Here is a 24,333-nt window from a genome sequence, read left to right as displayed (position 1 = left end):
CTGACTTCCTTTAGTAATGGAATATGATGTGGAACTGTAAGCTAAAGCAAATCCTTTATTCCTTAAGTTGCTTGAATCTTTGTGTTTTAATACATTAATTAAAGCCTTAAGTCAATAATTGAGCTATACAAATATCTATTATATTGATCAACTTATCTGTCTTCACTGATCCATCATATATCATAAATGCCTATGTATGTGTGAAAACAATCTATGTACCTATGAAATACCTGAATATGATATATCATATTCATATTATTCTACACTTCTAGGGTCTTACTAAGAACCACCAAAACACATATAAATCACAAGAAACTTCACAGATAAGATTGCAGAAAACTACAACCAATCAAATTACAGAGTTCAGTCCCAAATTGTATCAACAATGCAAGTTTTGATCAGAGATCATAGAAAAAGAGAGGGTGGAAAAATGGTTAGATCCAGAGGTGCAAACAGTTTGCTATGAGACTGTGTCTCCTAGTCAACTCAGAATCTATACCTATAAATGTCTCACCAACATGACTCCTAAACATAAGCTGAACAAAAAATAGCAGCAATAAGCATACTGAGGTGGACAAGCAAATGCTAGGGAGGCCTCAACCATGCACAAAAAACCATGGCCAACTAAGAAATGCTAAAATGAGGGGTTGGGGATTTAGCTCAGTGGTAGAGCACTTACCTAGCAAGTGCAAGGCCCTGAGTTCAGTTGTCAGCTCTGAAAAAAAGAAAAAGAAATGCTAAAATGGGAGAAAGTGTCTTCTTCTCAACAATATAATCTCAACAATAAAAGAAATACTTCCCACAGTTCTGCTTCTCTGGCCTTATATGCCCACATGCTGGTGTTCGCCCCTCCCACTTTCTCAATACATAGTGTTTGCCTGTCCCACTTTCCTATCACATTGCCTTGTTTATGTTTTGTAGAACATTTAACAGGTTACAAGATTATATGGATTATATATTTTGTTACTCTTGTTCAGTGCCTCCTAATAGAGTTGCTTACTTTATGAAGACTTTCCATCTTATATCCTACACTACTGCCCTACGTGGCCAAGTGTAATACCACATAGGTATCCTGACAATATGAAGGGCAAGACCTTACTGGTTACAGAGCCAGGGCATAGTCTAAAGTGAAAATTGACAGGAATTTAGACTTGCATCCCTCAGAAGCAGCAAAGTCATTGAGACTGTTAATACAGTCAGAAGAAACAAATGAAATAAAAACCAGTTTGACTGAGAAACAACAGGTTTAAACTTGCCTGAAGTTCAAAACAGGGGCTTTCAAGACCCCTGCGGGGACTTTAGACTGAACAGTGGAAATAAGAGCTTGCTGTGTGAGTGATGTAAGTCCTCCTGCTAGAGGATTAAGGAGTATCTGACTTTGAATTCTAGCTAACACAGCATGTTCTATAGAAATAGGTCAACCTGTAAAACACCACTGCCAGAGAGCAAAGAAGCCACCAATCACTTTTTGTTGCTTAGGCCACGATGCAACTAATTTGAGGATGACATCAAAGTTCTTTCCATAAGGCTCAGAGAACAGAGGAAAAAAAGACAGAAAATTTGAAAAAGCCAGAGGCTGGAGAGTAGAGCTGAAAAACAGTATCTTTGACTATGACAAACAGTTACTGATGAACTCTTGGAGGTTTAGTTGCCAACACAAGTCCTGCACAAACTAATCTATTCAATATTCTAGCATGGGAGTTTTAGGGATGGCGCAGAGCACAAGACTCCACTCCTGGGTGAGAGGCTAGTTACTAGTTGGAGAAAGAAAGTCAATTTTCTTAAAAGGTGGCATCTCTAGTACATTTCTCATGCTACAATGGACAGCAAACAGTATACTCACTGAATGAAGACAAGCTTAGTTAGACTCAGTAGGGTGTGTGTGTGTGTGTGTGTGTGTGTGTGTGTTCTCTAAAAATATGCTGTAATTAGATCTGATTAGTGGCAGGGACTCGGAATGAATTAGAGTGAAGAGTGGATTTGAGTCAAAATAATGTATTCATGTATGAAGGAAAAATGTAAACTCATTCATTAGAAAAAAACTTTTGAGAAGTGAAATTAATTTTAGTTGGTAAACCCAGGCCATTTCTAGAAAAAACTGGTTACCTGCTATTATAAAATACTTCACCAGTGTGTAGCCCATCAATCTGTTGCCCTCAGTGGGGAATTGTAGGGAGCAGATCTGAAATACGGGTAAATAAATCTGCCCAATTTTTCTCCTCTCATCCCCTCCTCGGTGTTAATCATATATTTGTTTCTTTGTTTGCTTGTTTGTTTAATGTGTGTATTTTTTGTGTATGTATGTATGCAGTTCTGTATGTGTTCAAGTGTGTGTGTGTGTGTGTGTGTGTGTGCGTATGCAGACATATATGAGTATATATGCACATTCATGAAAGCAAGAGATCGCCAGGCAGTGATGGCGTACATCTTTAATCCCAGCACTTGGGAGGCAGAGGCAAGCGGATTTCTGAGTTCGAGGCCAGTCTGGTCTACAGAGTGAGTGAATTCCAGGACAGCCAGGGCTACACAGAGAAACCCTGTCTCAAAAAAGCCAAAAGCCAAGAAGAAAGAAAGAAAGAAAGAAAGAAAGAAAGAAAGAAAGAAAGAAAGAAAGAAAGAAAGAAAGAAAGAAAGAAAGAAAGAAAGAAAGAAAGAAAGAAAGAAAGAAAGAAGGAAGGAAGGAAGGAAGGAAAGAAAGAGAGAGAGAGAGGGGGGAGGGAGGGAGGGAGGAAGGGAGAGAGAGAGAGAGAGAGAGAGAGAAAAGAAAGGAAAATAAAAAGAAAAGAAAGAAAAGAAAAAAAGAAAAAGGAAAGAAAACAAGAAATCAACTTCCAAGTACTGTTCACCTTGATTTTTTTAGAAAATCTCTTGCTGCAACTTGAGGCTTGCTACCTTGACTAGACGGGTGAGCTGGAAAGCCCCAGGGATGCCCCAGCACAGGCTCACATAATCACACCCAAATGTTTTTATGGAGGCTGGGAATTGGACTCTCTTGTCCCCGTGCTTACTCTGCAAGCACTTTGCCAACTGAATTATATCTCTGGGCCCCAGATCTATATTTTTGCTTTTCTTTTATGACAGCCCTATCAAATGCAAGTATCATAGTGGATGTGCTTCTGAGCTGTAACTGGCTTGGGGAGTTTCTTACATGATTAAGCGATCCTGAATCTCTGGCATTCAGCGTCATGTTTCCTAGCATGGAGGCTCACAAGATCCTTCAAGTGAAAGTTTTGACCTACCAGCAACTTATACTGTCGATGAGAATACATTATGTTGTAATTCATGCCAGGGCTCTAGGGAAGGGGAATTTTTCCAAGGAAGGTACTTGGTTTAAATTTAATTCTTGTTTCAATGTGAAATAAAATTGGGCTGCTCAGAAGCAGTTTTCCTTTAAAATGATTTACCAAATAGTAATAATTTTTAAAATTATATCTGACAGTCTAGAATCTTAGTTCTTCAAGTGCAGCCTGTGCGCACCTACATCTGCTAGCACAGGCTCAGGTAGTAAGAGAACATAATTAATAGTGTCCCACTCTGAGAGAGGTATTCTCAGAAAATTGCACATTGAAGGACTCAAATGTCTTATCATGTTGCCTTTCCTTCTGACTTGTGGCCCAGCAAGGTCTCTTGGTTTTTCAATTGCTCTTAAAATTTCTTCCTTTATGAAACAAAAATAAAAAGCCTTCAAAATGGCCTGTGGTCAGCCCCTTTCACCTATCCCAGGCTGTTACAGAGCTTAAGAGAACATCAGGCAGGGAGAACTCAGTGCGTGACAGACTGGATATGGTCCTTGCATCCAATCTCAGGTTTGGAAGCTTTTCTCATACTGAGGTTTTTAGGAGATTTTAGAAGGGATTAGGCAATGTGGTACCTTAAAGGCAAAGATGTCTCATTTACCATCTCCAGAGCCCAGAGTTGTCTTGATGCTCATGGTATTAGAATAAACTTCACAGTTGAACTTCTCACAATTGATACCTCCTACGTCTAACTGCAGCAAAGTGGCGCAGTGTGTGTGTGTGTGTGTGTGTGTGTGTGTGTGTGTGCATGTGTGTGTGTGTGTGTGTGTGCATGTGTGTGTGTGTGTGCATGTGTGTGTGTGTCTGTGTGTGTGTGTGTGTGTGTGTGTGTGTGTGTGTGTGTGTGTGTGTGGCTGTGTTAAAGGAAAACTTTCAGGAGTTTGCTTTCTTTTTCTACTATTGTTGAACTCTGGTCATTGTGTTGTTTGGCAAACTCTCTTACCTGCTGATCCATCTCAAGAACTTCCAGCCCCATTTTTTCTAAATAATTAATCAGGATCTCTGTTTCATTCTCTGTATTATGGTTGGCCTCATTCACTTCCACTATTAAAGATCTCAATGAAGGCTGGCTCAATAGACTCCACTGGTCTCTGAATGCGTATTAGTGTCTAATCTTGACATTGTTTCTCCTGCCTCAGGGAAATGAGTCTGCGATCCCAAAAGTTATCAAATGAAGGAATTTATTCTTTGTAACTGCCCACATCCACAGTGAGCTGGGTCCCTAGAAGAGAAGCTGGGAATAGATGGGAGGGTGGAGAAGAAGAACAGAGGCCAGGACAACCCAATTGCTGATTGAGGTCCCAAGTTTAATGGGAGTCTCAAAATATATGTATAGGTGGGGCAAGACCCTTCCCCAAATTCCAGGTGTTCCTGGGAACTGGTCGGGCTGTTCATTGGTCTTTGGCTCCACTGCTCAGGCAGCTGGGTGGGTCACCTGCTTAATTAAGGAATTCATAGACCTGGAGCAACATTGACTTCACCTTCACTCTGAGCGCTCTACCCTAGGTGGAGCAGGATCCTGACTAGCACAGGAATCCCTGCTCAACAAAGGCTGGGAGAGAAACTTCACCTTGACCACTGTCAAGTTTCTACCAGGTGGCATGACACACCAATATGGCTCTGTACAATTCTTCTCAAGCTACAGAATGGATCTTTTAAAGGCTTCTTCTGTTAGTTTGGATGGGGGATAGTATAAGGACATTGACAGAAACATTCTAAAACTCCTGATGAGTTAGGGGTAATTCACAAGGAGGACACTAAGTTAGAACAATGGAAACAACCCAAATGGAGTAGTAAAGAAGGGGAGTCACTATTTACACACACACACACACACACACACATACACACACACCACACACACTACATACTATATAAACCCCAACTCTCAGAAACTTAATCATCACGATCTCAAACTGGTAAAAAATTTCTTGCAATTTTTTTCCTTTTACTTCTCTCTGTATGTCCTCCCATTCTTCCATTAATACACTCACTGTTTTCTTAACTCATCTCAGTGGAAGAAATGGGTTGTTGACTAATTTCACAATTCTAGCCTAATTCTGGTATAGAAATGCCAGGTAGTACAGCTTGGCTCAAGTGGCCATCTTCATCAGTTGTTGGGGCGGCATGAAATAGGGTAAAACACATTATACTGCTTGATGACTTCCCTGAAAATCATATGGCATGAATATTTGAGATAAGTAACATAATCCAGAGAAAGTCTCATTTGCTAGATCTTAGAGGATGCAGAGCAAAGGGTGGGGAGGATCGGTCTCTTCTGTGTAATCGTAACACTGCAGGCTTCCATGCAAATATTTCTCAGCAGATCCCCATGGCACACAAACCCCACTGAAGTATATGTACAATAAAAAGGTTTGAGTGACTGTAGTGACTCACTATGCTATTAAACTCTCTGCTACTGTGAGAAAATCAACTTAAAAGAAGAAAAGTTGATTTTAGTTCAAGTCATCAGAGATTTCAGTCCACAGTTATCTGACTCTGGCTCTTGCTGTTTCTGGGCTGTGGTGAACAGGTGCATATGTGTGGTAGATCAAACGGTGGGAAAGAAAGGAGAGAGGACAAGTACCCTCTCTGAGGGCAAGCCCCAGTGACCTGCCTTCTACAACACAGTCACCACCTTCCAACATCCAATTAAGTTATAAACAGCTGGGTTAACCCATCTGTCAGATCGCATCCCTCATACTCTAGTCAGTTGGTAAATTTCTCACCTGTATACAGGAAACCAAGCCCTCAACACATGAGCATTTGGGGGACATCTTACTGTCAATCAGAGTGCGGCACGTACCCTACATCAACTACACTTGGTGCCATAAACATGAGAAGTTAAATTTTAAAGCTCTTCCAGAAGATGGAGAGGCAAGTTGCTCTGGGTTACCTGCTACCATAAATAAGAGGGGAAACAGCAAAAACAAACACCTTTTCTTCCATGGTTGTTTCTAGCTTGTAGGGAACAGCAGATGTTTACTCTGAAATAAAGTATATAAAATTTGCCTAGGGACACACATGGTCACCAATAAGCTTGACTCTACGTATATTTAGTCCTTCAGAATGAGGAACTGCCTACTTTATTTGCCGGAAATCCTCAGACCCACTGACTGAGATAGAAAGTGTGGTTCAAGGGCTCTCCCATCACAAATACACTCTGGGTGGTGGTTTAGGTTATAGAAGTTAATAAATGCCATCTCTGGAATTGCCCCATAGCCAGCACAGCATAGCTCTACCCTCACAGCAAAGGATCTGTGAGATGGCATTATTGACCCTGCCAACAGGCGCTCCACAATCCTAATTCTGTGCTAAGCACTTTACAAACCTTAATGTCTTTTATACAAGCCTATCAATAGCTTGTATAAATAAATTGAATGGTGCATTGGTTATTTAATCATCACTGGTACAAAATACTTAACGGAAACAGCTTAAGGGGAAAAGGGTTTATTATGGCTCATGGTTTCAAGGGATTTCAGTCTATGATGGTAGGAAAGACACAATGGACATGCTCAGTGTGTAGTAGTGTGAGCTTAGAGCACACTACATCTTCCAGGAAAAAAAAAGCAAATACTAGAAGTAAAGCTGAGTTGTGTCCTTCAAAGTTCTGTTTTAGGAGCCACCAGGCAGAGTCTCGATGTCCTAAAGCTTTCATAACCTCTCAGATTCGTGCCACCAGCTTAAGCATTCAAATACTTGACCTGTTTGGAATAGTTCATGTAATAAACTAAAATATAATAAAAATGTAATAAACATTTTTATCTTCCTAAGTAAACTAGTTAAGAATCAGAGAAGCTAAAACTGGTCCAGAGTTCTTCAGCAAGTGAGCAGGGAAGATGAGAAATTTGACCTTCAGCTGTAAACTGGCTGACTTCAAAGCCCAACTGGAACTTGGTATACATTCAAATCAAAGTTTAAAATGCTGCTTGCTCAGTCCCTCAATCTTAAAAGCACGGAGTGCCAGATACACATTAGGTAATGCAGTATTATTTAGATGAAAAAAAATTCCATGGATAAATCAGCTTTATAAGACAAACCTATAGGTAAATGAACCATATCTCTTTATGACAATAAATCAAAGTATATCTTTTTTCTGTGTAGACCGTTTTGTATAGTATACTTTAGTGAGATTTTTAAAATGTTGCATGACAACTCAGCCAGCCTGTAAGTGGGGAGTTCAGTTTCACTTCCAAATTTTTGTTGTATTCTTGTGATATTAACCTACTAAAACTAATATAAAGAGAAACACCAGTTTATTCACTCAGAGAACTAAAAAGCCCGTCTTTGGGAAGGTGTCAGACAAAAGTAGGTTATGCACAGTCAAAGGGAACTGCTCCTTTGGATAAAGTCCCATGAACCACAGCAAGCACATGTTTCAAAATAAGAGCAATCTCACTAAATGACTGTCACATGACTACTTAGTAGTACATATAGTAGTAAACTATAGAGGAAAGATGCCAGTATTTACTAGCTGTATATTATGTTTGATTTGTTACATTAGATCATTTAATTTATTTTTTCATCTCTGGAAGTTTGAGTCATGTTCATAGACATGGTAACTGAGTGAGTGGTATGCTCCTTGAGATTTCAAAATTTGTGAGGATTTAAACCTAATCAGATTCCAGTCTTCTGAATAAAACCTGATAGATTTGTCCAAGAATACTCTCCACCTCAAAAAGAAAAGACCTGGTCTGCTCTGGACGTGCTTCAGTCTGAAGCTGAAGATGCCTTCCAATCACATTCATCAGACTTCTTAGCCTGAATTGTATTTGTCTTATTCCTTTAAAAGCCTAGTGCAACTAATTATGTCAGGAAACATATCTCTCAACTAGAGGCAAAGAAAGATGGTAAAATACTCTGCCTTGGTCATCTACCTTTTTCTCTCCCTGTAGTGTATGTGTTCTTGTTGGTTTATAAGCATTCATTCATTAGTGATTCTAGGACTGTGGTCTTACTCTTAGAGAATTTCTTCCTGTTCCAAATGTGCTTTTCGGAGTGTGTCCATTGCTGAACTTTATCCCCTCCCTTCTTTTGCTCCATGTTTGTAAAGAGAAAACATGGGAAATATCCATTCTGTGCTCATTTTAAATATACCAAATAATAAGCTAATTCTTTTATGGTCTCAGATTTATCCCAGTAAGAAGTTCAAACTCTAAATTAAACTGAATAAACACCTCCCTAGAATACTCTTTTAATAATGAGTATATCACATTTGCCAACAAATAACACATTCTTGGAAATTCTTAGAGATTCCCACACACTTGTATACGTATATGGCTGCAAATGAATAAAGCACTGCTTTTTAGTTTAGGTTTTGTTCACAGTTCTCAGCTTAATTATAAATACATTACCTGGCTGTTCTTTCTCTTACAATTTACTCTCATGGGAGCTGGTAGGATAATCCTGAATGCTTTGTTACAGCTAACATTTCTTTGCTTGGAGCTGTGTGAGTCTAGGAACATTTCACAGGTCATCCTTAATCACCTGAGACATTTCCTGTTAGTCCCCTAATCTCAAACCCTGGCTCAGCTGTTAGAGCAGAAGGAAGTAGGTGGCGCGATCAAAGCAGTTGTAAGTGAGCTAAGTTGGTAGACATACAATTAAAATTAAAAACAAATCACAAAATCCCAGGCTAAACAGCCTCCATACTGTATTTTTCATGAAGTTCCCCACAAGATGGAAGCAGCAGAGAGAACAGCATATGGCAGAGACAGCCTGCTTACAGTACTGCAGACTATGCTTATAGTACTGCCTGCTTACAGTACTGCACACTATGCTTATAGTACTGCCTGCTTACAGTACTGCAGACTATGCTCAGCAGGCACTGTCTGCTGTCACCAGTCTGATGTAATTCAAGCTATGTATTTGTTCAACATTTAAGCCCAGCATTCTGGGAACCAAGTAATGGTTGCCTTGAGTGGAGGGAACAGAAGCCAAGAAGTCAGAAACATGACTCAAAAAAATATTCTTGCTACATCTTGGGAAAAATTTGAAATTATGAACCAGAAAACTAGCTTGGAATGGGGGTGGGGGTAGGAAGGTACATTTCAGCAACTGAATGAGATTTAAAGGCTTTGGTTTCATTGAAGGAAATGATTAAGGAAAACTCAGCAAGACGTTAAGCTTTTCATGATGTGGTAATCCCACTTACATTTTCTTCTGTTAAGATTAGAGTCTTTGAAAGCAGAGCATATGGTGACTGCTCTGTGTCACTGCATTTCCCAGCATTCATAAACACTCCGAGGTCTGGCCAGCCAAATGAAATAGCTTTGCATGGTATTACTATTAGTATATAGGTTACATTTCTCTTTGAACATCGTCCATACCCATCCTCACATATCTATCCTCATCATTAATACCAAAGTTGGCATCATATATGAAAGAAAAACAAACAGAATTCTGTCAGAGAGCCATGAATGAGAATCTGTAAGTCTTAAACATTAGACCCATGGTTAGGATTATCACTGGGATTAGAATTAATACTCATAGTTCTAAAGCTAGAATCCTCCAAAAGATGAGTTGTTGTAGGTTTCCTGCAAACCCCAAAGAAACAGGCAAGCAAGAGGTCCCATACAATTGGTAGAAAGGCTAAATAACAGAAATCAAAGAACAGAGTTCCTGAAAGCACTGATGCATGTATCATTCCCATTACAGCAGTTTGTGTTTGGGAACATGGACATAAACTTAGAACACAGACAAAATTTTAAAAACACTTTTAAAAAGAACAACACACACACACACCACAGATAAAACAGCAACCTTTGTGTAGAAGTCTACACATGATTGAATTCAGCCATTTTAAGAATGACCCAATGTCACTATTATACCCATTCACAATAGGCTTGTCCCATCTGTCCTCTACATTTACAAGAGGCGGCACACTCTGCTGAATGACACTGATTCTCCGTTTCTTCGGGAATGGGACTTTGTGCCTAGGTTTCTCTCTTTCCATTTTTGTGGTGGAGATCTTATGGGAAATAGTTTCTTTAATCTCACAATTCCATGCTGTTGTGCCTCTTTGTGGGGAAGTCGAGTATAGGAACTTGAAGCTGCTGGCCAGTCACATCCACAGTCAAAAGCAGAGAGAGAATGAATGTGTGCATGCCTGGTGCTCAGCTAGCTTTCTCTGACACTACCACAGGCCAGTCGTATAGACACAATCTTTCACGGAGACGCTCTTCTCAGGTATTCTCAGGTGCATCAAATTGAAATTTAAAAACCAAGCTTTACAGTTTTAATGTGATCAACTTAATTTGTCCTTATAGTAGGATTCAGAAAAGGGGGCTTGTTCAACCTCTCTTCCCACAAACCTCATCCTTAGATTCTTCACTATTTATTTTAAGAGATTAAGGCACTGTCTCACTTCCAAATAAAACTCAGGATCAAAATACAAAATTGCTTAAGAAAGGAAATAGAAAATGCACATTAATGTGTAAAGAACTGGAAGATTATTTTTATTTTCTACAACCAAGAAAATAGTTTGAGTGGAGATATTACTGGGAAAGAGATCCCGTGTGAAAATTGAAAATGTGTCAGGTGTATTTTATGATATAATTATTCTATTCTGGCAGCTTCTAGCCTTGCGGTCCAGTGGGAAAGTATGAATACCACTGTCGGCATGGCTCATCCTAAACTTCATCGTCTTAATTTCATTGAAAATTTTCACAGAAATGCATTTTTAACCAAGATGTAATTAGCCAATAACAGTTTTCCCATCCTACATATGTGTTCTCACCCTGAATAGAACAACACTTACCTTGAAAGCCTTACATTCTACTAACCATGAGGATTCCTTTCTCAGGTGGGAACCAATGAGTATCTGGGAAAAGTGTGAAGACACTTCTTCAGGCTAACATTTCAGAGATTTTCTTAAGTAAACATACATGTGCATCTGTCATGTAGAACACACCAGCTACCATCTATGATCACTTCCTCGTGACTAAGTGAGCTTTACCATGTTACTTTAGTCCAAATAAGCAGAGTTCCCCCTTTCAACCTGCTGACTCCAACAGTCTTCAACACAAAGAATGGTACAACTCTCACATTCACTGTGTAATTGGCTTCCTGGGCAGTGAGCTATGCTTTGTTTTATATTAATATAAAGAGAACCATTGGGAGATGGGAATGTATAGATTTCCCATGTCAATCAAAGCATCTTGTTTAGCTGACTTGCTCAGAAGGAGAATTCTCAGAGGAAGAAAAATTCTCAGAGAGTATCCTGAATGCCTTGTGAACCCTGCTCTTGTGCTTCTTATCATGGGAGTGTGTAGAGTAACCAGGGGCCATCTTAGCCTGATCAGAAGCAGTTCTCTGGCGGTACAGAAATCAGTTGAACAGTTATTTTAAGTGGTACATTTTTTCAGTAGATGGCTCAAGCTGTTTGACTCTCAAATCAGTGACTTGAGAATTAGCGTCTCAAGCTTGAAATCACTAAACTCGTGGATCATTGCTGAGCAATTTCTACCAATTTTTTAAATGTAACTGTGTCTATTTCTATCCTTCATTCTGTGATCACATGAACCACAAGTTTGTTGTTTTTTATGGCAGCTACCTTTTACACATTATCTTTAAATTCATTGTTTGAGATTAAATGTGTATACTGAGGGCATGTCTGCCTTCCAGCCACAGGGATTAACTCTTTGGATGTACCTTGCAAAGCAGCTAAGTGGCTGGACAAAATTCCTCTAGAAGACGCTTATAAGTTTGTACTCCTAGCAATGGAGGAGTGGTTTTCCTTTTTCCATATTATTTTGTTTTGGTTTTGTTTTGCTTTGTTTTATATTTTGTTTTGGTTTATTCCATATATTCTTTATTTACATTTCAAATGATTTCCCCTTTCCAGGTTCCCCCCTTCTTGAAAGTCCCATAAGCCCTCTTCCCTCCCCCTATTCCCCAATCCACCCCTCCCCACTTCCCTGTCCTGGTATTCCCCTACACTGCTGCACTGAGCCTTTCCAGGACCAGGGGCCTCTCCTTCCTTCTTCTTGGTCATCATTTGATATGTGAATTGTTTCTTGGGTATTCCAGGCTTCTGGATTAATATCCGCTTATCAGTGAGTGTATACCATGAGTGTTCTTTTGTGATTGGGTTGCCTCACTCTGGATGACATTCTCCAGTTCAACCCACTTGCCTAAGCATTTCATGAATTCATTGTTTTTAATTGCTGAGTAGTATTCCATAATGTAAATATACCACATTTTCTGTATCCATTTCTCCATTGAGAGACATCTGGATAAACCACAATTTTTATAACATTTTCTAAATGATCCTCTTTTTCAAAGCTTTTAAATAATAAAGAAGGCTTCTGAATTTTCTTTAAGTCTGAAACGTCATAATTCTTACAGTTGAATTTAGAGATATGCACGCTTGACTTAAGTCATGCCTAGTATCAAGGTCTATTTGTACCTATGGACATTTGAACTTGTCTTTTTTCTTTCTTTTTTTCTTTTTTTTTCTTTTTCTTTTTTGAGAAATGGTCTCACTATGTAACTCTGACTGTCTTAGAACTATGCAGACCAGGTATCCACCTGCCTCTGCCTCCTGAGTGCTGGAATTTAAGGCATGTGCCATGATGCCCAACTTCTGTCTTTTTTAAAAAATGGGAAATAAATAATAGAGTTGAGACAAATTGCGCTGCAAAGTGAAGGCCTTCATTTGGTATTATGCAAGCAACCATGGCTCTGTGATATGTAATGCCAACCCTTTGTCCAGAAGGCTGATTTGGTGAGACTCTGCATGTAAAAAGAATATGGCTGATTTATGATGGGCTCTACATGTATTGATTTCAGGCTGAAGAAGCCAAAGTTAATGCTAAGTGTGACCTAGCTCAGCTGCTGATGTGAAATGGCATAATGTCCTGTTCCCCACATTAACCAAAACTTTAGTTTATAGTTGACATATTAGTAAAATAGAATTGACACTTATTGGCATGATCCACTCTTAATGCGCACAGTATGCTTAGCAAATGTGACAGTGTAAGGACTATTTTTTCAATGTCAATTCTATGTGAGAATCTCAAGTGAATGAGGAAGCTGATCAGCATCCCCACAGGCTCAGGCTGGCTCTCTCTCTCTCTCTCTCTCTCTGGAGAAATAGGAGAACTTAACATCATATCTCTGTCACCTGTGAGCTGAGCACTGTGAGCAGAGAGAGGCAGGGAACAGAAAGACCTCACAGAGTTCCCATGGTCTAAATGAAAGATTTCCACTGATGTCATTTTACTTCCTATTTACACCCCACTTAAGTCTCTCAGAGAGAAAAGTGGATCAGAGACAGAAGGTCTACTCCTCAATTGGCTATGTGGCTCTTATAATAGAACCACATCAGTTATTCATTTACTAATGTATACTGTAACAATGTGAGTTATGAGGTTTTTTGTGAACGTGCTTCATTTATATTCTTATCCAAAACACCACCTATACTGTTTACATTACTGTAATGGTGAAAGATGATAAAGTATGGAATAATGGCTTTGTTAAATGAGGAACTTTATTTCTTCCCTCTGAAGATATCTTGAGTCAGCTAAAAGAAGAAGAGTCCACATCTCATTTCCCATTTAGCCGTAGAAAACTTCCATGTCAGCCCATACTGGTGTCTATGAGATTCCAGGACTGAGAGTACATGTGCAGATCCATACACTGGCTTATAAATTCTGGTCTGTGCAACAAGGACACAGTACTAGTAAAGTTTTACCATCCTTGACCACTGATCTCTGTATAGTTTAGAATGTGTGGTCCACCTGATGGTCCCATGAGGATGTGCTTGCTTCAACTTCGTAGTAGTCAGGTCCTTGCTAGTTCAGTTCCATGATAGAATTTGAGAGTAAAGATAGGTTACTAGCCATGCCTCTGTCTTCCTGAAAAACTTCTCAGATCACCTCTAAAAGTAGAGACATCAACCTTCCATGATGGGTTTGTCCTCAACAATTCCTGCCCTGGCACTATCAGTCAGAATTCAGGGGATACACTAAACTGTACGTAAGCATAATAGAGGAAGGAAACCAGAAAGAACACGTTTTCAGGAAAAGAATTGTACACATTTTTTAAAAATCATTTTAAAATTAGCAATTCAAGATCATGAGTTTTATTGTGATATATCCATCCATGTATATTCTGTTTATATTTTCTCTGTCCATGGAAATTCTAATTGAATAACTGAGTTGTGCAAATGTTATTCTTGGTGGATTTTCTATGCACCCTCTTTGCTCCCAAGTAACTACAGGGAGTTTATGTGTCCTCTCTAATCCATTTTAGCTCCAGAGGAAAGACAGACCTGGTGTTTTTGTTAACCAGCTGCAGGCACTAATAGCTGGTCAGATTCTGATCTATTCTAACCTGATTAGGCTGCTGTTACCCAGTCAACTGGTCCTTTACCTGCCTCTGAGTCTTGCCTTGGCTCATGCTGGTAAATGTGTGTTCTCATGGGTGCTCTATCATCAAGATCTCATGGCAAATCCTTCTGGTCCATCCGCATTGTCTTTCCACACTTTTTTCTCCTGTTGGTCCTTCTCTATTCTCTGGTTTCATTTGGGACTCCTGGGCTGGGATTGAAAGTCTCACCCTAACTCTTCTTCACAGTTAATTGGCTGATCAGATCTCTTATTAATCAATCAGAGGTGATGGAAAACAATTTTTACAAAACATAGATATCACAGATATTTGGCAATGTCTCCAACCAGATGTCTGGGCATAGCATTCTGCATCTGAACACACAGTACACAAGACCATCTTCCAACAAACTTGAAGAACTTTAAGATAATATGAGTTAAGCAGCCTGTGTCAAGTATGAACATTTCTACTTTCCTGGCTTCTTCAGGCATTCCCAGTCACACAGTCAAATCTGAAGTTTTTAAGCTATGATGCCCATATGCAGTTAGTGTTATCATATTGACTTTTTGTAGCCTCTTTATTATCTTCATCTTTACTTCTAACTATTCCTTCTACTATTCTCTATAGTGATAGTTTTGGTGGACATGGATACCTTCAACCTGTTAGTACCATGGAAAGTTTTTCTTTCTCCTTAAACCCTGGCAGATAGTTCTGCTGAGTTAAATTATCTGTATCGGCATAAATATGGATTCATTACTGGTAAAACATCTCTTCAGCCCCCTCAAAGTATCACATTCTGTAATTGGCTGCTCCAATTCTCCATGTCCTGATATTCTTCTGTCTTCTGTGTAACTTAGTCTGCTGATGAGACTTCCCTGAATTTCTCATTTCCATGTTCTTTCAGTTCTTTGTGTCCCTTTGCTGAATTCAGACCCACTTTTTAAGTCCAGACTCACTTTTATTGCTTCATTCAGTCCTTGGTTTGTGTTTTCTTAGACTTCAATTAGAAGGTTTTCCCTGTCTGTCCTCTTTAATTTCATTCATATGTCTATACCTTTCCTCTTTATGCTTCTTGAACTCATTGGACACATTTATAGTTGTTCTTATAAATACTGTCTCCAGATTCATCTTGGTAGTTCTTGTTGAAAAAATTTCCAATGGGATTAATGGTCTTTGAAACTTGGAGAGACATATTGTCTTGGGTTTTCATATTTCTTTTATTTTTGTGCTAGAACTTAAGCATCTAGAGTGAAATTGTTAGTGCATGTTTGGTATCAGCTTCTGGTTTACCTGTGTTGAGCAAGAGTCTAGCTCTGTATTTCTGTTAGCCTATCTTTGCTTGTCTCAAGTCAGATAGGAGTTATTTGAAGTTCACTCTCTCAGACACTCAGTGAGGAAGCTGGGGTCATTTCAATCTAGTGGCTACTAGGAGGCTTCTCTGGAGTGAAGACAGTTGTGTGATGCTTGAGTCAAGTCTTAAGATGGTCTGTGAGGCAGGCCCAAAGTGATGACCCTGTGACTGCTTGCTGGAGTAAAGTGTTTAGGCAGATGACATAGACGGTGGAGCCAAGGGGACTTAACCACCAGCACCCAAGAGGGCTACCAGCTGCTTGGACTGGTTCCAGACAATCAGGGGACAGAGAAACTGAAGAAGAGGAGGTTACTAAGAGAACATACTGACAAATATTATGGAGGTAGTTAATTGCTAGGCACGAGCCTGGAGAGAAGTGATAAGCCACACAGGTGATGGAAGGGGGTACAGGGTTACAAGGACTTCCCAAGAAAATCCTCCTGCTGCTGGACCTGGGAAGGAATCTAAATTACAGCTGACCTCCAATTGTCATAACTGATTTGAGACATTTTTACATTCCCAATCTCTACAACTCTCATTTGTTTGTTTTTTTGTTGTTTGTTTTCTGTTTGTCCGAATATTCATTAATGATAGCTAGAAGACTTTTGTGTTTTCTTGAAGATGGAACGTCTATTGTAGGAAGAACTTCAAGTTGTCTAACCCTTTCAGTCTCCTGGAGAAATGACATGATGGTATTAAGTAATTGTTCATCCTGAGATTGAATTCACATTTTCCCTGGAGAGAAAATGACTAAGTATTTAGAATTCTAGAAAGTTCTAAAACCCCTCCAAAAGGTGTAACCAGTGTTGAGTAACCTAGTACCATGGTTTATGTGGGGGATTGGGGACCTGCTTTACAGCAATCATCAATTCCTTTAGTTTTATGTATAACACTTAATCTTTCTGCCCTGCCCAGTAAATGCATTTCACACTTGGAGAAATACATGCAAAGTTCTGGAGAACTAGGAATCTGGAAGCTAGTTGGCCCAGTTTGCTTTCTATTGCTATGATAAAACCCATGCCCAAAACTATCGTGCAGAAGAGAGGGCTTATGTGTATTTTACTATAGCATCACAGCCCATCAAGGAAAGCCAGGGCAAGAGCTAAAGGCTGAAACCTGGAGGTACGAACTGAAGCAGAGGCCATGGACGAACAAGCGTACTAGCTTGCTTTTCAGTTTACTGTCTTATACACCTCTGAATCATGGGTTCCCGAGGTGGCATCACCTACTGTGGCCTGGTCCCTTCCACTTCAATCATTAGTCAAAAAAGTGCACCAGAGATTTACCCACTGGCCAGTCAGAGGAAGTTATTTTTTTCAACTGAGGCTCTGTCTTTGCAGATGACTCTAATTTATGTTAAGTTGATAAAACTAACCACTATACAAGGTTTCTGGCAGAGAATCTGCTGTTAACTTAATGGATGACATAGGCAAGTTATTTCATCTCCCTGAATGCTCTGTGGTTTCCTTTTCTGCTTTTTATTTCTTCTTCTTTGAGAATTTCATGCTTGCGTGTCATGTATTTTGAGTATATCCAACACTCACTTTCTCTTATCCAACTCTTCCTGAATCTCCCATCACCTTTTCCCTCTCCCAACTTCATGTTCTTGTTTATATTTTAAGTACATAACCCACTGAGTCAAATTAGTGCTGCCTGTGTGCACATAGGTGTGGTTTCATCCATAGAAGCAACTTATGGAAAGACTATAAATACCTCTTTAAAAACTGACTCTCACACAGAAACCATCAGAGCCAATAGCTAGCTCTTCAGCTACAGATGAGGCCCCATGAGTCCCTCCCATATTGGTGCTGAAGTGGACTGAGTTGACCTTGCTCAAGTCCATAAGACTAGGTTGTTGTACCCCACCCACTCCTAACTGAGAGAGATTCATCCACTAGAGTTAGCATACTGGAGTCTGATTTGTTAAAGATATATTCTCAAGTTTACAAGGTATTCGGTTGCCAAGCACGTGTGTAATCCACTGTCACAAAAGCTCTAGAACCAAGTTTAGCTACAAATTCCTGAGTTTTAGCAAGCTAGATAAGCATGAAGTACTACCAGAATGAAATTAGCATGGTACTCTTTTAAACATAAGTGACTAATATCATATGTACATACATTTATTCAGTCTCTATCAGTGATGGAAAATTCCTAACTATAAACACACATATGTATATATGTGTGCATGTACATAAAAATGTATTTGCCCCCTATACCAGCTAACCTGCTAATCAGTTGCTCTCTTGCAAAAACTTTAAGAAAGGCATTATATCATCTAGTACTTTCTTTCCTAATTAGAAATAGGGAGATTTTGAAGTACTTACCTTATGTGATCACAATGTGAATTAATAGGCATAATTCTGACTTGTCAAGGTGCTAGACAAATTCTGAACTCTTAACTAACTGACAAAGAATGACAGTAACCAAACTGCTAGCTGTGATATTTTGCCATCAAGTTTGCCCATGGTCAGCAGTATCAGAAGCACCCAGAAGTGCATTGCAAACTTTTGTTCTCAAACCTGACCCAGACCTCCTGCATCATAACATATCTTTGTTGGAGGAAGTATTAAAGAATAAAATGGCAAGCCTCCGCACTACAACCAGTTACTCTCTGCCTTGGCAGTCTCACCCCCTCCATGACTAGCCCAGTCTGTTCTCTTGCAATGGGTTCTGCTCACATTCCCAGTCGTCCACCCACTGTGGTCATCAGTCCCAAATCCCAGTAACTCAGTAAAATCAAAACACTAGAGCTCTGGAATTTGTAATTTATATTTATATCAGTAAATTTTCACCCCACAAAATGCCCACACAAAGAACTCATAGCCAATTAATATTGATATAAATTGTCCACCTATTTAAAGCCACACAGAATCTGGATGGTCTTGCTCTACCTCCATCATTCTTTCTTCTTCCTCTGTCCTCTCTATCTCGGAAAACTCTTAGCTCTGCCTCCCTTTTCCCTGTCCAATCACAGGTTTCTTATAGTATTAGTATTTAAATTAATTAGAGGAAAACTCTGCTACATATCTTCCAATGGTGACTCTTAGACACAGGGATGCCTGAGACCTACTAACAGAGAAAATATACCTGAGACTAAGATTCGAATTAACCTTAAGTCAAGATACTGAGAGTTGGGTGCCCACTTATATCCCATGACTGTAAGCCACCATCTCTCTCATCTTTTGACAGACATATCTAACAAGGGGGTATCAAAACCTTCTGGATATCATTGTTTGTTCCCTAAATCAAGCTGTAACTAATAGGATCTTTGAAACACATTTTCATGTCTACCACAATATCAAGAGCACCATAATTTTGTCTTGTTTTTCACATTTTTAATTATTCAGCTGTCTTATGTGTCACTGTTTGGGGAATTCTTGTAAGCTTATTTCAAAAATGCTTCTGATTAATGCATATTTAGGAAACTAAACAGACGCAGAATAGTCTGACTGCATTCATAAAATTAAACATTGATGAAACATGTATTTGCACAGCAATAATGATGCCACGTGTGCATAAATAATAGCAGATCTTTTCTAATCATCTCAGGGGGAAATAATGAATGGGAGAAAGATTTACCAAACACTTCTGGCCCACCATGTGAATGATTCTCAAGTGTATTTGTTCATGTGAATAAAATTATGCTAATTTATAGCATCTATTACCACATAAAAAATATGAGTTATAATTCTTTTTCAAATAAGAATGTGTGTAATATCAAAGCATGTTTTGAGAATATGTCAAATTTTTCAGACCTCTTATAAATCATAGAAAATACATATTTTACTTACCTTCTACATTCTGGCATAATAAGTCATGCTATGATACATCTTTGCATCTCTATAGCATGTCTCAATTTTATTGGCAATTTTTTGTGAGCAGCATAATATTTCTATTAATTATTTGGGAATTTCACCAATGCACCCTAGTCACACTTCCCAGTCACTCTATGATCACTGCTCCCCAACTCTTGGGACCCCAGCCCTTGACCAAAAAAAAAAAAAAGAAAAGAAAGAAGAAATAAATAAAAACAAGAAAAAGCACACAAGTCCAGTTTGTGTTGCTCATACTGAAGCATGGTGAAACTCCTATAAGCCATCTCCTTAAAGGAAACAAATTCATAGTCTGGGACTGAGATCCTTAGGACATTTTTCCAGAAAGAAGACTTCAGTGTGTGAGACAAGGGAGATAGAAACATCCTCTCATCTCTTGCCAGCAGTCAAGCAAGAGGGAAGGTTGATGGACAGCAGTAAAATCAAATCAAAGAGGATTTCACAGACAACAGCTTTCACAAAACTAAAGGAAAGCAAGAGAACTCTGCCTGAGATAAGGAAGGACCAATAGGAAGATAGCAAACTCAAGGAGCCAGTGAAGCACCAAGACAAAAGGGGAGCAACAGCTTGTTGTGATTAAGGTTGACTCCTACAAGTCGAGTGTCCCGTGGGAGACATTCAACTTGATCTTGTGTCTCCTGGAGAACTTGTGTCGTGTGATAGACTGTAGACCTTCCCTTCCTGTTACAAGTACACAGTGATCAGCAGAGGTCCTAGAGGGAGGGATCCTTTAGAAGCATCTTTTAGAAGATATTTTTTCTTCCACACAAAACTCATGTCTTGAAATGTATATTCCATTGCAGTGGCTTAAAGTGTTAAACATTCTGTTTGTTCTTTCAGGTGATATCAAGATTATCGAACAAATCTACAGTCTCACAGGTACGGCTGGCATTTGTTTTATATTCTTTTGTTTAACTTTTTTTTTATTCGATATATTCTTTATTTACATTTCAAATGAATTCCCCATTACTGGCTCTCCACTCCCCGAAAGTCCCATAAGCCCTTTTCCCTCCCCCTGCTCCCCCATCTACCCCTTCCCACTTCCCTGTTCTGGCATTTCCCCTATACTGCTGCACTGAGTCTTTCCAGAACCAGGGGCTACTCCTCCATTCTTCTTGGACATCATTTAATTTGTGGGTTATGTCCTGGGTATTCAAAGTTTCTAGGCTAATATCCACTTATCAGTGAGTGCATACCATGATTGATCTTTTGAGATCTAAGTTACCTAATTAACTGGGTTGCCTCACTTAGTATGATGTTCTCCAGCTCCATCCATTTGCCTGAGAATTTCATGAATTCGTTGTTTCTAATGGCTGAATAGTACTCCATTGTGTAAATATACCACATTTTTTTGTATCCATTCCTCCATTCCTCCATTGAGGGACACCTGGGTTCTTTCCAGCTTCTAGCTACTACAAATAGGGCTGCTATGAACATAGTGGAGCATGTGTCCTTATTGCATGCTGAGGAATCCTCTGGTTATATGTCCAGGAGTGGTATAGCAGGGTCCTCCAGAAGTGTCATGCCCAGATTTCTGAGGAACCACCAGACTGATTTCCAAAGTGGTTGCACCATCTTGCAATCCCACCAGCAGTGGAGGAATGTTCCTCTTTCTCCACATCCTCGCCAACACCTGCTGTCTCCTGAGTTTTTGACCTTAGCCATTCTGACTGGTGTGAGGTGAAATCTTAGGGTTGTTTTGATTTGCATTTTCCTAATGATTAATGATGTTGAACATATCTTAAGGTGTTTCTCAGCCATCCGAATTTCTTCATGTGAAAATTCTTTGTTTAGCTCTGTACCCCACTTTTTAATAGGGTTATTTGGTTCTCTGGGTTCTACCTTCTTGAGTTCTTTGTATATATTAGATATTAGCCCTCTGTCGGATTTAGGGTTGGTGAAGATCCTTTCCCAATCTATTGGTTGATGTTTTGTCCTTTTGACAGTGTCCTTTGCCTTACAGAAACTTTGTAGTTTTATGAGGTCCCATTTGTCAATTCTTGATCTTAGAGCATAAGCTATTGCTGTGTTGCCAAGGCTGACTTAAAAGTTAACGAAGTGCTGCCTGTTTTCTTTCTTCTAACATTCTGGTATCATAGAATGAATTTGGGAGTATTCTTTCTCCTCCCATTTCATGGAGTATTTTAAAAAATTTTGATGTTATATCTTCCTTAAAAGTTTTGATAGACTTGGTGTTTTCTTTGTAAGGAGGCAAAAATAACTCTTCAAGCTTCATTTCCTGCTTATATTATTTATATCTTGGAAGAGCATATAGTCTAGGAAATCCATTTCTTATAGATTTTTAATAATAATGTTTCCAAAGAATTTGCTATCAGTCCTTCAGATTTCATTTGAATTATTTCTAATTTTATTAATTTAGGGTGTTTTTTTTTTTTTTTTTTTTTTTTGGTTTGACTTTGGGTCCTCTGACTAAAGGCTGCCATTTTCTCTATCGCTTCAAAATGCTAACTTTTTGCTTGATCAACTTTATGAATTGTCCTCTGAGATCCATTTTATCATTTTCCCTCACAATCTTTATTATTTCTTAATGCCAACTGCTTGTGCACTTGATTTGTGGTGATGGCTTAATAAATGGCGAATCTACTTCTTGGAGTCACATAAAAGGCGAGCAAGCCTGATCTGATGTTTGCTTCCCTCATGTGTCCTGTCTGTCCCTGGCACATCAGCCACATGAATGTCATTGCTTCTTATTGTTGAACACTATTAAAGCACGGTATGGGAAAGAAATGAGAAATCTCTATCAGAACATTTTACCAGGGTTTTACAAGAGAAGTACTTTACTGACCCAAATAACATTTTAAAATGCTAACAGATGTTACCAATCTGTATCCACATGTTGCTTTCAAAGTGTGTTGGTTTCAGCAATGGTATCAATGATAATATATTTAACCAACTCATTCTCTCTCTCTCTCTCTCTCTCTCTCTCTCTCTCTCTCTCCCTCCCTCCCCTCCCTCCCTCACTCCCTTTCTCTCTCCCTCCCTTTCTCTCTCCCTCTGTCTTTCCCTCTGTCTTTTCCTCCTGTCTCTCCCTCTCCCCACCCCATATTTATTTTTCTAGTTTACATTTAAACATTATAGATTCCTTCTCAGACCTTTTCCCTCTCTTTCTTATGACATGCTCTCTTACTGTGCTCCCATGAGTGTGACTCTCCTCTTCCTTTCAGTGTCTTTTGCAATGATGGCTTTCTCTCCTCTCTTTGCTGAATGGCTTCATACACCTCATTTCATCTTTCTAGGTTTTTATGGTTAGAGCTGAAAGTATGGATGTTATTCTGCTGTGTTTACCTTTGTAAGGTAAATTGAAATTTCTCTCTTAAATACTGCTTCTTGCTCTGTGTTTCTGATACCCTGACTCTATTGTATTTGGGGTACTAGGTACATCACACATTCTGGTGTCTCTTTCGCTGGTTAGGGAAATTTTTGCTGTCATTCCCTTGTACCCAGCCTCTCTGAGTTCAGTTATTATGTTTGTTTATTCTTATTACTTTAGATTCTTGGGACTGAACATTTGATTGTGTTCCAAATTTTTGGGCATTGTCATTATACTCATTCATTTGTCCCCAACTGATGTTTGATTATAGCATTTTCTCCACATTATGTTCTCACCCTGATAGTCTCTTCCACTTTGTCAAAATCTACCGATGATAATTGCCACTGTGTGTTTTTGCTTTGTTGCTGTTGTTATTTAGTTCACTAAAAAATATCCATTTCTGATATTTCAATTCTCTTCAACATCTTAGGGTTCTTACTCAGTTTCTCTTCCCTTTGCTAACGTTGTCTTCCACACTGCTGATTGCCCCATCTGTTTTGCTGACTTTTTCCTTTGTGTTTTCTCTATAGAGCTTAGACTAGATATATCTGCTTGTTTGTGTCTTTTGAGGAGAATCACTTTTCATTTTCACTAGTGCACTTTGATATCTTCATCTGAAGGTCTCTGGAGATGGTACAACTTGTAAAATGCTTCCTTTGAATGAAGAGATTACTGGCACCAACCTCAAAACCAAGCATTTGTGACATGCATCTATAGCCATCTCTCTGAGAAAGATGCTTGCTCTTTAATTTAGCTGCCTTTTCTTTCGAAGTTTCCCTTTGATGTATGCTAGGGTTCTCATTAGCCAAACTTTTCAGAGGCATCCTGGAACTGGACTCTCATCCTCCTAAGACATACTGCTGGGAGTGGCTACGAGGTGAATTTGTTTCCCCACTAAAATTGCTAACATGGAAAGCAACCATAACACTGAGATCTGTACAGGTACACAGTCTGACTTATACCTCTGATTTAGGTATTTCTTCAGTCAAGTCTGTTCTCAGTTTCATCAAGTAGATAAGTAAAGCTACCAAGTTCATTGCCAATAGACCAAGTGATTACTACCAATTATTTAGCTATGGAAAAAGTGAGGTTGTAGAAGAAGGAGTAACCCAGATCTCTAGCATTGTAAAGGCTATTTTCATCTTTATCACTCTGCTAGTTCCATTTCTATTGCTGTGATAAAATTCTCTGTCG

The 24,333-nt window shown here is 39.1% G+C and overlaps 1 protein-coding gene across 1 annotated transcript in view; it reads left to right on the top strand.

Moving 5' to 3' along the window:
- The window catches only part of Kcnh8 (potassium voltage-gated channel subfamily H member 8), a 430,038-nt gene that overhangs the window by 370,603 nt on the left and 35,102 nt on the right, over nucleotides 1-24,333 (top strand). Inside the window, exon 12 of the mRNA XM_052192780.1 lies at nucleotides 20,649-20,687. Coding sequence (XP_052048740.1) covers nucleotides 20,649-20,687 — 39 coding nt within the window. The remainder of the gene's footprint in view (nucleotides 1-20,648; nucleotides 20,688-24,333) is intronic.

The sequence above is a fragment of the Apodemus sylvaticus genome, chromosome 9 (genome assembly GCF_947179515.1).
Source record: "Apodemus sylvaticus chromosome 9, mApoSyl1.1, whole genome shotgun sequence".
Lineage (NCBI taxonomy): Eukaryota > Metazoa > Chordata > Mammalia > Rodentia > Muridae > Apodemus > Apodemus sylvaticus.
The sequence above is the reverse complement of the archived record's forward strand: the minus strand, read 5'-3'. Positions and strand labels throughout refer to the sequence as shown.